At 64.4% G+C, this 14,927-nt stretch overlaps 1 protein-coding gene across 4 annotated transcripts in view; it reads right to left on the reverse strand.

Annotated features, from left to right (window-relative positions):
* Nucleotides 1-1,222: 1,222 nt before the first annotated feature.
* The window catches only part of SH3BP2 (SH3 domain binding protein 2), a 42,092-nt gene continuing 28,387 nt past the window's right edge, over nt 1,223-14,927 (reverse strand). For 3 of the 4 annotated variants that reach the window (XM_060188530.1, XM_060188531.1, XM_060188529.1), the window contains exons 2-13: nt 11,735-11,874; nt 10,334-10,436; nt 9,988-10,105; nt 9,503-9,573; nt 8,677-8,765; nt 6,969-7,031; nt 5,119-5,743; nt 3,541-3,655; nt 3,363-3,418; nt 2,427-2,508; nt 1,824-1,883; nt 1,223-1,627 (exon numbers count right to left, since the gene is read on the reverse strand). In XM_060188530.1, the coding sequence (XP_060044513.1) occupies nt 1,490-1,627; nt 1,824-1,883; nt 2,427-2,508; nt 3,363-3,418; nt 3,541-3,655; nt 5,119-5,743; nt 6,969-7,031; nt 8,677-8,765; nt 9,503-9,573; nt 9,988-10,105; nt 10,334-10,436; nt 11,735-11,870 (1,656 nt within the window). In that variant the 5' untranslated portion in view covers nt 11,871-11,874 and the 3' untranslated portion in view covers nt 1,223-1,489. Of the gene's footprint in view, nt 1,628-1,823; nt 1,884-2,426; nt 2,509-3,362; nt 3,419-3,540; nt 3,656-5,118; nt 5,744-6,968; nt 7,032-8,676; nt 8,766-9,502; nt 9,574-9,987; nt 10,106-10,333; nt 10,437-11,734; nt 11,875-14,227; nt 14,498-14,927 lie in introns of those variants that run through there. The other variant, XM_007538943.3, reaches the window with a different exon arrangement.

A 14,927-nucleotide genomic window follows, 5' to 3' on the forward strand; every position in this document is an offset into this window, starting at 1 on the left:
ATGGCCCGAGCGGCCCGGCTCAGCACTGGCTCGACTGCCCCGACTTCCTGCGCGGATCCCAGAGGCCTGCTCCTCTTGTCCCGGGGCAGGGAACCCGGGCCTTCATGTGTGCTGCGTGGCCTCCCTGGGCCGACTGTCATGCTGTTTCTTCCTCCCTTCCTGAACATTTTCATTATCTTTATTTATTTATTGGATAGAGACTGCCAGAAATTGAGAGGAAAGGGGATGATAAGAAAGGAGACAGACCCCTGCAGCCCCGCGTCACCACTCATGAGGCTTTCCCCCTGCAGGTGGGGACCCGGGTCCTTATGCGCTATAATGTGTGTGCTTAGCCAGGTGAGACACTGCCCAGCTCATGTCATTTCTTTTTTTTAATATTTATTTATTTATTCCCTTTTGTTGCCCTTGTCGTTTTATCATTGTTGTGGTTATTATTGTTGTTGCTGTCGTTGGATAGGACCGAGAGAAATGGAGAGAGGAGGGGAAGACAGAGAGGGGGAGAGAAAGACAGACACCTGCAGACCTGCTTCATCGCCTGGGAAGCGACTCCCCTGCAGGTGGGGAGCCGGGGGCTCGAACCGGGATCCTTCCACTGGTTCTTGTGCTTAACCCGCTGTGCTACCGCCCGACTCCCAAGCTCATGTCACTTCTTTAGAGAGAAGAGAGACCCCACAGCACTGCTCCACCATCCCCAGAAATCCCATGTAGTGTGTGGGTGGTCAACAGGGCCCCCAGCACAGCAAGGCTGAACAATGCCCACTGAGCTATCTCCCAGCCCTAGATTTATTTCATTTTATTTTTTTTAACTTTATTCATGAGAGAGGGAGAGAGACAACTAGAGCATCACTCTGGCACATGCAATGCCAAAGCTCAGACTTAAACCTTATGCTTGAGAGCCTCCTGCCTTAGCTGCTGTGCAGGTCGGGCATGCAGGAGGGGCCGGGCATGCAGGAAGGCCAGACATCAGTCCATCAAAGGGACAGTGTGGACATGGGGGCTTCTGGGCTCTACAGCTCCTGCCTGGACCCAGCACCGGGTCCCCCCGACTGTGGCTGAGCCCAGGCCCAGTCCCTTATGGCTGTGCCCAGGAGAGGGGCTTCACCTCACAGGGCTGTGAGGCCAGTGCTTCTGTCACCACGGTGTGCGGTGTGACTCTGCCCACGACCCCTAAGCCAGCCCCTCCCACTCCCACCCCGTTCTCAGTAGAGGCTCGGCCACTGAGCAGAGGAGACGGCTTTTTATTGAGGCCGCACTTGGCGTCTTAGCATTCCTGGGCACCCTGGGCACAGCCCAGCTGCCCCCACGCCTGGCTCCCAGAGCAGCCCAGTGCAGGGCAGGTGTGCGGGGGTGGGGGTGGGGGGGTGGGGGGGTGTTCCTCGTTGCTGCCCACCACACCTGGTGGGGTTCAGTCCCGGGATCCTGCAGGAGAGCTGGGCCTCTGGAGCAGGGGCCTGGCCTCGCCCCGGGCCCCCGTCTCACGCGCCGGCCGTCACCTGGGCCCGGAGTAGCCGTAGGGCCGTTGCAGCAGCAGGCTCTGGTGGCCGGGAAGCAGGTGCGTGTGGTAGTGCTCCACCAGGCTTCCCACGCTCACAAACAGCACGTCGCCTTCCAGGTAGAATTTAGAGTCCTGGGGGAGGGGGTGTCAGACAGCCTGCTCCTGGCCACCCCGACCCAGCCCCTCCCTCATCCTGTCTGTGAGCAAACTCGGGCGAAGGGCTGGTCGCCCCAACCCTCCAGGCTCGGCGAGGACACAGCCCGGCAAGGAGAGGAGGGGCCTGGGACTCCCACCCCATTCGCAGCCGAGCCCCCACGGGGCCACTCACCTTCTCGAAGATTCGGTAGTTCCTGACTTTGCTGGAGCTCTCGTCCCACACGACCAGCACCTGCGGGGGGAGAGACCGCGCGGCAGCTGGCCCAGCCGGAACCAGGGCAGCTGGGCGCCGGGGATCCCTGCCTGCAGGCGGTCAGCGGGAGAGAGACACGGCAAACCTACTGGGACCTGGGTCGCCCTGTGGTCAGCTCTGCTACTCATGGGGAAACTGAGGCTCAGGGATGTCCCCCTGAGGTCAGCTCTGAGGACACTGGGACCCAGGGATGTCTGCCCTGCGGTCAGCTCTGATCCTCGTGGGGACACTGAGGCCCAGGGAGTCTGGCCTCACTCTTAGAGAGGCAGGAGCAGGACTGACAGCCGTCCCTCAGTCCCTCACATCAAACAGCCCGAGGAGCAGGAAGTCCTCTCCCCACGAGAGTCCTGGCCCCAGAGAATATGGGGGGACTGCTGGGCCGGGGACCCCCACAGATGGAACTCAGAGAAGACAAGTCGCAGGCGTGCGCTACAGCCTGTGAGGGCTGTGCCCTGCCCGGCTGGCCTCACTGCCCAGGGTCTCCGCTGGGCCGTGCAGGGCAGGGCACCCCGCCGTACCCACCTTCCCCGACTTGGTGGAGGAGTTCCGGATGCCGTACAGGCCGTCATGGGGCTCTCCCCGGGGGCTGGTGGTTTTGAACAGCCTGCAGGCAAAGGCTGAGTCAGCAGACCCCTCCCCAGCCCTGTGAGATCGCTCCCCCCCTCTCCACCCCTCCCTCCCTCCTCTCCCCTTCCCTCTTTCGTTTTGCCTGCGGTCGCCTGGGCGGAGTGCCGGCAGCTTTTTTTCTCCATCATTGGATAGGACAGAGAGAAATTTAGAGAAGAGGGGGAGACAGAGAGGCAGAGACAGCTGCAGCCCTGCTCCACCACTCATGAAGCTTCCCCCCTGCAGGTGGGGAGTGGGGGCTGGAACCCGGGTCCTTGCGTGTATCCTTGCACATGGTACAGTAGTGGAGCTAACCAGGCGCCACTGCACACCCCTCCCTCCGACTCCCCCCTCTCCCTCTATCTCTCTTCCCCCTCCCACTCCCGCTCTTCCCTCTCTCTCTCTCCCTCTCTCCCCAATTTATTTACTTATGAGGATGAGAAAGGAAGAGAGACCCAGAGCTTCACTCTGGCTACGCGATGGTGAGGGCAGAACCCAAGGTCTCCTGACCACCTCCTGGGCCGCCTCTCTGCCCAGGGAATGGACCGGGGACCCTGTGCACATGCCGCCACACCGAGCAGCCTCCCCAACCTGCGTCTCTTTTATCTTTCAGAAAGGGAGAGAGAGGGAGGGAGAGAGAGGGAGAGAGGAGGGGCAGATAGCACCACACCACTCCCCCATCCGCAGTGCCTTGCTGCCCACGGAGCTCCTGTGTGGGGCTGGGTTTCGAACCCAGGGCCGCGCACACGGCAAGGCACACGGAGCACCTCCCGGCCCGTCCTCGTTTCCGTGCCCTGGACCGTCCAACTCCAAGGCCGGCGAGAGGCAGGAGGGAAGGACGGCGGCACTGACCTCTCCACCTCACAGGATTCCGTGGTGTTGATGAAGACGGAGCTGGGTAGGGGTACCTGCAGAGGTCAGGGTCAGAGGTCAGTGCCCACCCCCAAAGCCCAGTCCGTACACTGCCCTGTCCCCCCCCCCCCGCTCCGGGGTCCCGGGCTCTGGCAGGGGTGCCCCCCCCCGGCCTTGCCTTCTCGTAGTCCTCATCTGAGTCCTCCCCGCTGCCGGGCTCGGCCTGTGAGGTGACCTGTCGGGGGCTCTCGAACGAGAAGCTCCGGAAACTCTGCCCGTCGGGGGGCGAGCGCCTGGAGCACAGGGAGACGGGGATGGGCATGGGTGCCCTGGACCAGCCCCAGACCCCCACTCGGGCTCAAGAGCCCACCTGGGACCAGAGCTGCCCCCTCTGCGGACCCTGGGGGCTCAGGCCCCACCACACGGTGGACCCGTGCTCTGGACACCCCTGGACAAGGTCCCTACTCCACACTGGGCAGCTCTGGGCTGGCCAAGCTGCACGGACAAAGGAATGGAGCCACAGAGCGGGAAGGATGGGCCACAGGGACAGGACAGCCCAGGAGGGACTGGGGGAGGGGCTGCCCTGGACCGGCCTGGACCACTTGTCCTGAGACCAGCAGCTCGGGCAGGGGTCCTCCCAGCACAACCAGGCTGGGGGAGGGGGCCGGAGGCAGCAGGGGAGCTCTAGGCCCACACTGGGCAGAGCACTCCCAGCAGCCTCAGTGTGAGTCACCGACACGCTCCCCTCCCCTTCCAGGACGGGCTCACCCAGAGCCCAGAGGGACGAGGCAAGGTCCACGGCACCCCAACGTGGCCCCCAGTACCTCCTGGGCAGCCCCTCACCAGACCCAGGGGCTCAGGCTACTGGCAGGGTCCCCAGGACTCGGGCCCCACCCAGTGGGTCCTAGATCCACCACCTACAGGCTCTAGCCTCTCCCACGGGCCTATGGCCCCACCACCCACAGGGCTCCACCCACCCCACAGCACCTCAAGAGCCCCATGGGCTACAAGTCCTCCACCAAGGGGCTCGGAGACCCCACAAACACCCATGGGATTCCAGCCCCCCAGCTCCAGAACCTTACCAAGGGGCTCTGGGTCCCCCCAAAAATTCTGTCCCCCCCAAGAACAGGATTCTGCCCCCAGAACTCTGCCCTCATCATTGCCCCCCACAACCAGGACTCTGCCCCCAACCCAGGACCCTGCCCCCACCCGCCCAGGACCCTGCCCCTACCCCCCCCAGGACCCTGCCCCCACCCCCAGGACCCTGCCCCACCCCCAGGACCCTGCCCCCACCTGCCCAGGACCCTGCCCCTACCCCCCTAGGACCCTGCCCCCACCCACCAGGACCCTGAACCCACCCCCCCAGGACCCTGCCCCCACCCCCAGGACCCTGCCCCACCCCCCAGGACCCTGCCCCCACCTGCCCAGGACCCTGCCCCCACCCCCAGGAACCTGCCCCCACCCCCAGGACCCTGCCCCCATCTCCCCAGGACCCTGCCCCCACCCCCAGGACTCTGTCCCCATCCCCCCAGGACCCTGCCCCCACCCCTCCCAGGACCCTACCCCCACCCCCAGGACCCTGCCCCCATCCCCCCAGGACCCTGCCCCCACCCCTCCCAGGACCCTGCCCCCACCCCCAGGACTCTGCCCCCACCAAATGGGCTCTGGACAGCCCCCAAAGCCGGGCACTCAAGCGTGGTGCACAGCCTGTCGGGGTGCCCTGTGGAGCCCAGCAGGGCAGGCAGCGCGGACTCACTGCAGGTGGGGGTGAGGCGGCTTCTCGGGCTTGGGCGGCATGGGCAGCCGGGCATGTGTGTCGGGTGCGGGCAGCTTCAGCACGGGCGGCCGGGGGGCCACGGGGGGCAGGAAGGGCATGGGCCCGGCCGGCTCCCTTGGGGGCTGCTCCTCAGCCATCCTGGGGAGCTTGGGCTTGTTGGCAGGCAGGGGTGGAGGCTCGGAGGTGCCCCGGGGGGACAGGTGGAAGGACTGGAGCTTGTCACAGTTCCTGGAGGCGGTGGCGGCCATGCCCAAGGTGCCAGGGATGGAGCTGTGTGCCTGGGCAGGCGGTCGGGGCTCTGGGCGGGGAGGCTTCCGCAGGACGGGCACTGAGGGCATGCCGCCGCCGGGCGGGGGGTCGCTCATTCTCCGGGAGGCGCAGGTCCAGGCCCCGGGGTCGAGTCTCCGCTGGCCCAGCAGGTCCCGCCTGGCGTCCTCGGCGGCCGGCCCGATGTCTGGGAGGCTGCGCTTGGGCGGTGGCGGTGGTGGCATTGGGCCGGGGCCCTTGGAGGTGAAGGACTGGGCGCGGGGCATGTCCGAGAAGGCTGGCTTCCGGGGCGTGGGCACGGGCGGCGGGGGGTAGGCGGGCGGGTGGCTCAGGGTGTCTATGAGTGAGACCCCGCTGGGGTCACTGCTGTGGCCTGAGGAGGCTGGCCGGGTTACCTCTGCACCAAGGACCCCTCACTCATCCACCCTCCACCCTGCCACCCAGCCCCCTGAGGTCCCCAAGGCTCCACCACCCTCCACAGGATGTCTGCCATATCTGCCGGGCCCATGCCCATCCTGCCTGCAGCTGGAGGGGTGGGACAGAGGCTCAGGAGACAGGACTGGGGCTTAGGAGACAGGACCGGGTTTCAGGGGACAGGACTGGGGCTCAGGGGACAGGACTGGGGCTCAGGGGACAGGACTGGGGCTCGGGACAGGACCGAGATTCAGGGGACAGAACCGAGATTCAGGGGACAGGACCGAGATTCAGGGGACAGGACCGGGGCTCAGGGGACAGGACTGGGGCTCATGGGACAGGACCGGGGCTCAGGAGACAGGACCGGGATTCAGGGGACAGGACCGGGGCTCAGGGGACAGGACCGGGGCTCAGGGGACAGGACCGGGGCTCAGGGGACAGGACCGGGGCTCAGGGGACAGGACCGGGGCTCATGGGACAGGACTGGGGCTCAGGGGACAGGATTAGGGCTCAGGGGACAGGACTGGGGCTCAGGGGACATGATTAGGGCTCTTGGGACAGGACTGGGGCTCAGGGGATAGGACTGGGGCTCAGGGTCAGGACTGGGGCTCAGGGGACAGGACTGGGGCTCAGGGTCAGGACTGGGGCTCAGGGGACAGAACTGTGGCTTGGGGACAGAACTGTGGCTTAGGGGACCAGATAGCATTCAAGGCACAGGACTGGTGTTCAGGGAATTGACTGGGGTTCTGGATTCAGGAGTGGGCTTCTGGGGATGGTACTGGGGTTCAGTTACAGAACTGGGGTTCAGAGAATGTACTAGGTTTCTGGGGATGGTACTGGGGTTCAGTTACAGGACTGGGGTTCAGTTACAGAACTGGGGTTCATGGGACAGGACTGGGGTTTCAGTGACCGGATTGGCACTCAGTGACAGGACGGGGTTTCAAGGACAGCCTGGCCTCCTAGTGAGAGTGTGAGGACAGGCTCTGGTGCAGCGCTGGAGGGAGAAGTCTGCATGGTGTGTGGCAGTGTGGGTTGGATAGTGTGTGTGGGTAGGGGTGTCAGCATGACCAAAATTGGGGTCCCCAGGTTCTGCTGTGTTTCCCCGGCTGCTTGCCTGCCCACCCAGAGCCCTCGCCGGCCCCACCTACCCTCTGGGGGCTCTGGGGAGTCAGGCTCCATGTATGAGTCGTCCTCATCATCATGCTCGTAGTCTGAGGACAAAGAGTGTCGGCATGCAGCAACCAGGACAGGCTGGGGCCCGCAGGGACATGGGCACAGCAGGGCTGGGCTGCAGGCAGGTTTAGCCCAGGACCAGAGCTGCCCCAGAAGCCACTGTCACTGCCTGAGGGACAGAGCTCCACATGCCCCTGCTGCAAGCAGTACAGTGTGTGTGTGTGTGTGTGTGTGTGTGTGTGTGTTAGCGTGTGTGTGAGTTAGCATGTGTGTGTTAGCATGTGTGTGTTAGCGTGTGTGTGAGTGTGTGTTAGCTTGTGTGTGAGTGTGTTAGCGTTGTGTGAGTGTGTGTGTGAGTGTGTGTAAGTATGTGTGTGAGTGTGTGTGTGTGAGTGTGTTAGCAAGTGTGTGTTAACAAGTGTGTGGGTGTGCGTGTGGGTGTGTGTGAGTGTGAGAGTTAGCAAGTGTGTGTGAGAGTGTGTGTGTGTGAGTTAGCAAATCTGTGTGTGAGTTAGCGTGTGTGTGAGTGGGTGTGTGTTAGCAAGTGTGTGTGCATGTGTGTGTGTGGGTGGATGTGAATGTGTGAGTTAGTAAGTGTGTGTGCATGTGTGTGTGTGAGTTAGCAAGTGTGTGTGAGTGTGTATGTGTGAGTGTGTGCAGTAAGGGGTGTGTGCATGGTTGTGTGTTGTGTAGTAATGGTGATTGTGTTTATGTGTGTGCCGGTATGCCATATGTGTTTTGTGTGTCTAGTGATGCTGTGTTGTGTGTGTGTCATAAAGGTGTGTGTGTATAGTGGGTGATGGTGTGTGTGTGTATGAGTGTGTTTGTGTGAGTGAGTGTGTGTGTGGTGATGGTGTGTGTGTTTGTGTGTGTGTGGTGATGGTATGTGTGTGCATGTGTAAGTGTGTGTGGTGATAGTGCGTGTGTGTGAGTGTGTGTCCGAGTGTGTGTGTATGCGTGTGGTGAAGGTGTGAGTGAGTGTGTGGTGAAGGTGTGTGAATGTGCTGATGGTGTGTGAGTGTGTGTAGTGAAGGTGTGTGAGTGTGTGTGGTGAAGGTGTCTGTGTGCTGATGGTGTGAGTATGTGTGGTGAAGGTGTGTGAGTGTGTGTGCTGATAGTGTGAGTGTGTGTGGTGAAGGTGTGTGAGTGTGTGTGCTGATGGTGTGAGTGTGTGTACTAATGGCGTGAGTGTGTGTGATGAAGGTGTTTGACTGTGTGTACTAATGGTGTGTGTGTGCGTGCTGATGGTGTGTGAGTGTGTGTGCTGATGGTGTGTGAGTGTGTGTGCTGATGGTGTGTGTGAGTGTGTATGCTGATGGTGTGTGTGTGTGAGTGTGTGTGTGCTGATGGTAAGTGTGTGTGTGTGTGTGTGTGTGTGTGTGCTGATGGTAAGTGTGTGGTGATGGTGTGTGTGTGTGTGGTGATGGTGTGTGTATGCTGATGGTGTGTGTGTGTGCTGATGGTGAATGTGTGTGTGTGCGTGTGTGCTGATGGTGTGCGTGTGTGTGTGCTGATGGTGTGTGTGCATGTGTGTGTGAGTGTGTGCTGATGGTGTGTGTGTGTGTGTGCTGATGGTGTGTGTGTGTGCGTGTGTGTGTGGTGATGGCGTGTGTGTGGGTGTGGGTGTGGTGATGGTGTGTGCGTGTGCGTACGTGTGTGTGTGTGGTGATGGTGTACGCGCACCTTCATTGTCGGTGGGGTACGGTGACAGGCTGATGTCCACTGGCCGCTCGATGGCACCGTAGAAGCTGTCACTGTCCGAGCCAGAGTCGCTGGGAGGGGGACAGGGCCGTGAGAGCGGGAGTGGGGTGAGGCCGTGGCCCAGCAGCACACACGTGACAGGGACTGATGTGGGGGCGGGCTGCCGTGCGGCCCTCCTTCCTGCCGCTGCCCGGGTCCCATGGCCGCGCCCACTGGAGGTCGTGCCCTCCCCCATCAGGAGAGGGCGGGTGGGTCTCTGTGCCCACGGAGAGCCCACTGGCCAGCCGCCACGGGGAGGGGACTCACCAGACAGCACCCACAGACCCCTCCCCACCTACACACCTGGGGGCAGCAGCGCACCAGGACCCCCACCTGGTCTCCCCCGTGGGTGGTAACAGGCAGCGAGTCACACACACCACAACACCTACACACATCACACAGACACCATAAGCAGACCCCATGCACAGCACACGCTACCCGTGGGCACACGTGTGCACACTGCACACTCACACACACCGCACACGCGTATGACCTTGTGCTGCATATACCACACGCCCACACGTGTGTACAGTCACACGCGACGTGTATGCACGGACGAGCACACCATTACTCATGTGTGCAGACCACGCGCTGTACACACCGCACACGTGTGCAGTCACGTGCGATGCATATGCACAAGCACACGCCATAGACACACATGTACACACCACACAGAGACCACACACTCCAGACACACGGCCCTTCACACACCCCCAGCACCCCCACCCACCACCCACCCTCAACTCCCACGTGCCCACCCCGGGCCCACCTGGTCTCCAGGGGCAGCTCCTTCTTCTCGTGGAAGTGGCCAATCTCACGACGCAGCAAGGCCATCCAGCTCTGGGGTCAGCAGGGCCTCAGCACCCCGCCGCGATGGCCAGCCACCCTCACCCCGTCACGGCACTGTGCCCACCCCACTCCCGCCTCAGCAGCAGCTGAGCCCCGGCTCCTCACGGTGCCCGAGGCACCCACCTTGCAGGCACCCCGCCCCCCGGTGTCCACCTAGCCTTGCCCCCTGCCCCCAGCGCCCACCTTGCCCTGCCCAGTCCCCCCAGTGCCCACCTTGCCCTGCCCCCTGCCCCCAGCGCCCACCTTGCCCCGCCCGCACCCCCAGCGCCCACCTTGCCCTGCCCAGTCCCCCCAGCGCCCACCTTGCCCTGCCCAGTCCCCCCAGTGCCCACCTTGCCTTGCCCCACCCAGTCCCCCCAGTGCCCACCTTGCCCCGCCCCGCCCCGCCCCGCCCCCAGCGCCCACCTTGCGCTCGTCCTCTGAGGAGGCAGAGAAGAACCAGGTGCGGTGTTTCTTGCTGACGTGGATGATCTTGAAGGGGAAGACGTTGTGGGACGTGGTCTCCTCTGCCGCCCGCATCACCCTGGGGACACATGCTTGTGGTCCCTGCCTGTCCCCACCGCAACGGGGATTCCCCAGCCGCCCCAGACGCAGGGTGATGAGGCCTCCAAGCCGCGGGGTGGGGACACAGGACCCTCAGCAGGGGTGTGGGGTGCCCTGGGGCCCTCAGCAGGGGTGTGGGGTGCCCTGGGGCCCTCAGCAGGGGTGTGGGGTGCCCTGGGGCCCTCAGCAGGGGCAGGGTGGGGCTCACCGGTTGTAGCCACTCAGGGAGAAGGCACCCTGCGGGCAGGCGGAGGTGCTACTTTTGAAGTAGTAGACACAGCGCTTGTGGATGATGACGAAACGCAGGGGCCCTGGGGGACCCAGACGGGTCAGCGCCCAGGGACACACAGCGGGCCGGGCCAGCGGGACCCAGACGGGTCAGCGCCCAGGGACACACAGCGGGCCGGGCCAGCGGGACCCAGACGGGTCAGCGCCCAGGGACACACAGCGGGCCGGGCCAGCGGGACCCAGACGGGTCAGCGCCCAGGGACACACAGCGGGCCGGGCCAGCGGGACCCAGACGGGTCAGCGCCCAGGGACACACAGCGGGCCGGGCCAGCGGGACCCAGACGGGTCAGCGCCCAGGGACACACAGCGGGCCGGGCCAGCGGGACCCAGACGGGTCAGCGCCCAGGGACACACAGCGGGCCGGGCCAGCGGGACCCAGACGGGTCAGCGCCCAGGGACACACAGCGGGCCGGGCCAGCGGGACCCAGACGGGTCAGCGCCCAGGGACACACAGCGGGCCGGGCCAGCGGGACCCAGACGGGTCAGCGCCCAGGGACACACAGCGGGCCGGGCCAGCGGGACCCAGACGGGTCAGCGCCCAGGGACACACAGCGGGCCGGGCCAGCGGGACCCAGACGGGTCAGCGCCCAGGGACACACAGCGGGCCGGGCCAGCGGGACCCAGACGGGTCAGCGCCCAGGGACACACAGCGGGCCGGGCCAGCGGGACCCAGACGGGTCAGCGCCCAGGGACACACAGCGGGCCGGGCCAGCGGCCAGCAGGGCACGGAGGCCATGGCACCTCCTGGGTGCTGGTGGCAGGAGCGGGGCCCAGAGGCCCAGAGGCCCACTGTGGGGCAGGCCCCGGGCAGGGGGGCATAGGAAAACCCCTCCCCGGCCCCCCTTGCAGGCCCTGGACAGACGGCAGACAGCACATCCCCCACGGAAGCCTCACGGCAGCTTGGAGCTCGGCACCCAGCCCGGGAGTCCCTGCCAGAGCACAGGGCTCCGGGCTCTCTCTGCCCTCTGCCCGCATGATCTGGGGCAGCCGCAGGTCACTGTGGACAGAGACTGACCGTCTGGGGAGGCAAAGGTGCCCCTCTCCCTGGCCACAGGCCCAGCGCCCTTGACAGGCGGTCAGCACTGCAGCCCAAAGGCTGTCTGTCCTGTGTCACCCCTGACTGGCCCCATCCTCCAGGCTGACCCCCAGGTGGGGGGGTGACTGGTGCCTCCGTGGGGAGGCCCAGTGGGGCTCCGGCCTGTCCGTCCATGCCCCAGCGTGACCCCCACCCCCACCTGCCCACGTCACTGGTCCCACCTCTGTCCCCCACCATGTTCCCACCCCCCATCACGACCGCTCTTCCCCTCGTAGCAGGACTCACACTTGAGCATCTGGAGCTGGGTGCCCCCCTTCTTGTGCAGGTAGCCGGACTTGGCCACGCCCCCCGGCATGGTCAGCAGGTTCTGGGCGCCGATGGCCTTCATGGGGACAGGCCAGTGCACCTCCTCGGCCGCCATGAAGCTGCAGTAGAGAGGGGACGGGCCTGAGCCGGGCGGGGACTGCTGGACTGCAGACGCCTCTCTGAAAGCCGCTGGCCACACGGTCAGCCTGCCACACGGGACACAGTAAGGCCTCCATGTGGCCTCAGAGCTAAGAGTCCCTGTGACACACGGGTCACTAGGCCCCTGGGAGCAGGGGAACTGCAGTGACTGGACGCAGGAAGCCCTGGACAGGTAAGGCAGGCCAAGGGCCAGGTGAGTCTAGAACACCTGCTCAGGTAGGAGGTCAGGAGGGCTTCCTGGAGGTGACTGGGGCCAGCACCAGAGGAGGGGGTCAGAGAGTTAGGAAGGGGGCTGGCGGTGGCACCCACATCACAGCGCACAAGGACCAGGCTCAAGCCCTGACCCCACACACAGGGGGAAGCTTCACAAGCGGTGAAGCAACATGGCAGGTGTCTCTTTCTGTGTCCCCCTTCCCTCTCATGTCTCTGCCTCTGTCCAGAAGCAGGAGGAGGAGAAGAGGGGTGAGGATGCTGAGGCGGACAGACGCACTGCTCGGGACATGAGGTGTGTTTGCTTGTCCTGGGGTGGCCGGCGCTCTGTGCAGACACAGCTGCCGGCGGCCCCTGCGAGACAGCTCTCAGTTCCCTTCAAAACACTCTCCCCAGCCCAGGGCCTCCGTCACCTCAGCACCAGGGCCTGAAAGCCCTCCCTTCCCAGAGTCCCTTACTTTGGTACAATACACTATACTACTTAAAAAAATTACACCACCAATGTGTCCTGGAGCTCAGCTTCCCCAGAGACCCACCCCACTAGGGAAAGAGAGAGGCAGACTGGGAGTATGGACCGACCAGTCAACGCCCATGTTCAGCGGGGAAGCAATTACAGAAGCCAGACCTTCCACCTTCTGCAACCCACAATGACCCTGGGTCCATGCTCCCAGAGGGATAGAGAATGGGAAAGCTATCGGGGGAGGGGATGGGATATGGAGATTGGGCGGTGGGAATTGTGTGGAGTTGTACCCCTCCTACCCTATGGTTTTGTTAATTAATCCTTTCTTAAATAAAAAATAAAAAAATAAAAAATAAATAAAAAAATTAATATTTATTTGTTTATTTTCCCTTTTGTTGCCCTTGTTGTTTTTATTGTTGTTATTGTTGTAGTTATTGATGTCGTCGTTGTTGGCTAGGACAGAGAGACACGGAGAGAGGAGGGGAAGACAGAGGGGGAGAGAAAGACAGACACCTGCAGACCTGCTTCACCGCCTGGGAAGCGACTCCCCTGCAGGTGGGGAGCCGGGGTTCGAGCCGGGATCCTCACGCCGGTCCCTGCGCTCTGCGCTTTACCCGCTGCACCACCGCCCGAATCCCTTCTACCTCCTTCTTTCTTCTCTAGTTTTAGAATGACCCTCTCCAGTCCAGGGAGCGAGGGAGTAAGGAATGAGGCCCGAGAACCCACTCTCTCCCCCAGCTGCAGCTGGCTTCCGTCCACCCCTTTCTACCCATGGACCAGTCTGGGACAGGGCATGGGGCAGAGACCCCCGCCCTGTGCGGGCTCTGCCTTCACTCCTATCTCGAGCCCCTGGACCAGAAGCAGGGAAGCAGGAGGCCAGAGGACCCTAGTTCCCGGGTCAGAAGCCTGGGTGCCTGTCTCGGCCTGGCTGGCTGGGGCAGGCAGAGGCCACAGCGGTCTTGTTCCCAGGGAACTGGTGGGCGCGAGTCAGGGGATGGGGGCACCGCAGACCACCTCAGGCCCCGCCCCTCCCAGCCTCTGCACCCACCAGAGCGGACCCCACCCCACCCCGCCTCCCCGCCTGGACTCCGGGCTCCCAGCCGAGACCCCCACTTCCCAAGCCCGAGGTCCAGATGCCTTGTTTCCCCAATCCTGTCCCTCCTAACGGCACCCCCTTCTGTCCTCACCCTGGCCTCCGTACTGAGCAGGGGAGGAAGGTGGGATGCCCGCACCCCAGAAACACACAAAGGAAAGCACTCTATTCTGAGCTAACACCTCAAATATTGTGGCAGGAAGTCACCCCCCCACACACACACACACACAGGCAGCCAGGGCTGCTCCCCTGCCATGGGGGGGGGCGTCACTGGGTCTGCTCCTCTCTGCTCCCGGCCACCGAACCCCTCCCACCTGGACCCCAACCAGGGGCGGCTGCTCAGAACAAAGGCTGAGCCACCAGGGTGCCAGTTCATTGGGGACGGGGCTGGGGACGGGGCTGGGGACGGGGCTGGCCGAGCCCCCAGAACCGCCCCTGCCACCCCCCGCCCCTGCCTTTGTTCTCTGAGGAAGCACTGGCTAGGGGTCTGGGGGCTCAGGTCTGGGGACTGGGAGTCGGGTCGGGTGCAGGCTGGGGGCTCCGTACTCACGGCGTCCACGCGGCGGGCGCGGCCGGCTTCCGAGGGGCAGCCCGTCTCCCCCGGGCGCACCGGCACGGCCCCCCGAGTCGCCCAGCCCTGGCCTCCTCCACCTCCCGCCGGCCCCAGCTCCGAGGCCCCAGCCCCGCACCCGCCATGGCCCGCCGGCCGGCCAGTGGCCCCTCCTCTGGCAGGTGAGGCCCACCCCGCCCCTCCTGGCACCCCGCCCCCGGCCTCGGTCTCCCCTCTGCCACCTGGCTCCAGGCCGGGGGCGCCCAGCCTACGTGGAGCCGCCGCCCCGAGCAGAGGCCGCCTCCCCGGGCCAGCCCCCCACACTCGAGCCCGCCCCTCGGCCCCCTGCACAGAGCTGATGTGAACTGGCCTGTTGGCCTGCTGGCCCGCCCCCCCTCGGCACCCAGAAAAACTTTAGCCAGCACCCCTGGGAGGTGGGTGAAGGCGATCCAGGCCCCAGGGCTTGGCGGGGCTGGGGGCGGGCAGCCCCCCACATACACACACAGGCAGGCAGGCACTCTGTCTGTGCCCCAAGGCACCTCCCCACAGGCTGCCGCCCCCACCCTGTTCATCCAGGGTCACTAGGCAAGGTGGCCTCTGCCCTGCTGCCCCAGCTGTCCCTGACTCCCCTCCCTCTCCTCCCCCTCCTCCTTCTCCTCCTCCTCTCCCACCCCCTCTACGCCCACCCGCCTGGCTTCCT

Source organism: Erinaceus europaeus, chromosome 3 (assembly GCF_950295315.1).
Source record: "Erinaceus europaeus chromosome 3, mEriEur2.1, whole genome shotgun sequence".
In the NCBI taxonomy this organism is placed as follows: domain Eukaryota; kingdom Metazoa; phylum Chordata; class Mammalia; order Eulipotyphla; family Erinaceidae; genus Erinaceus; species Erinaceus europaeus.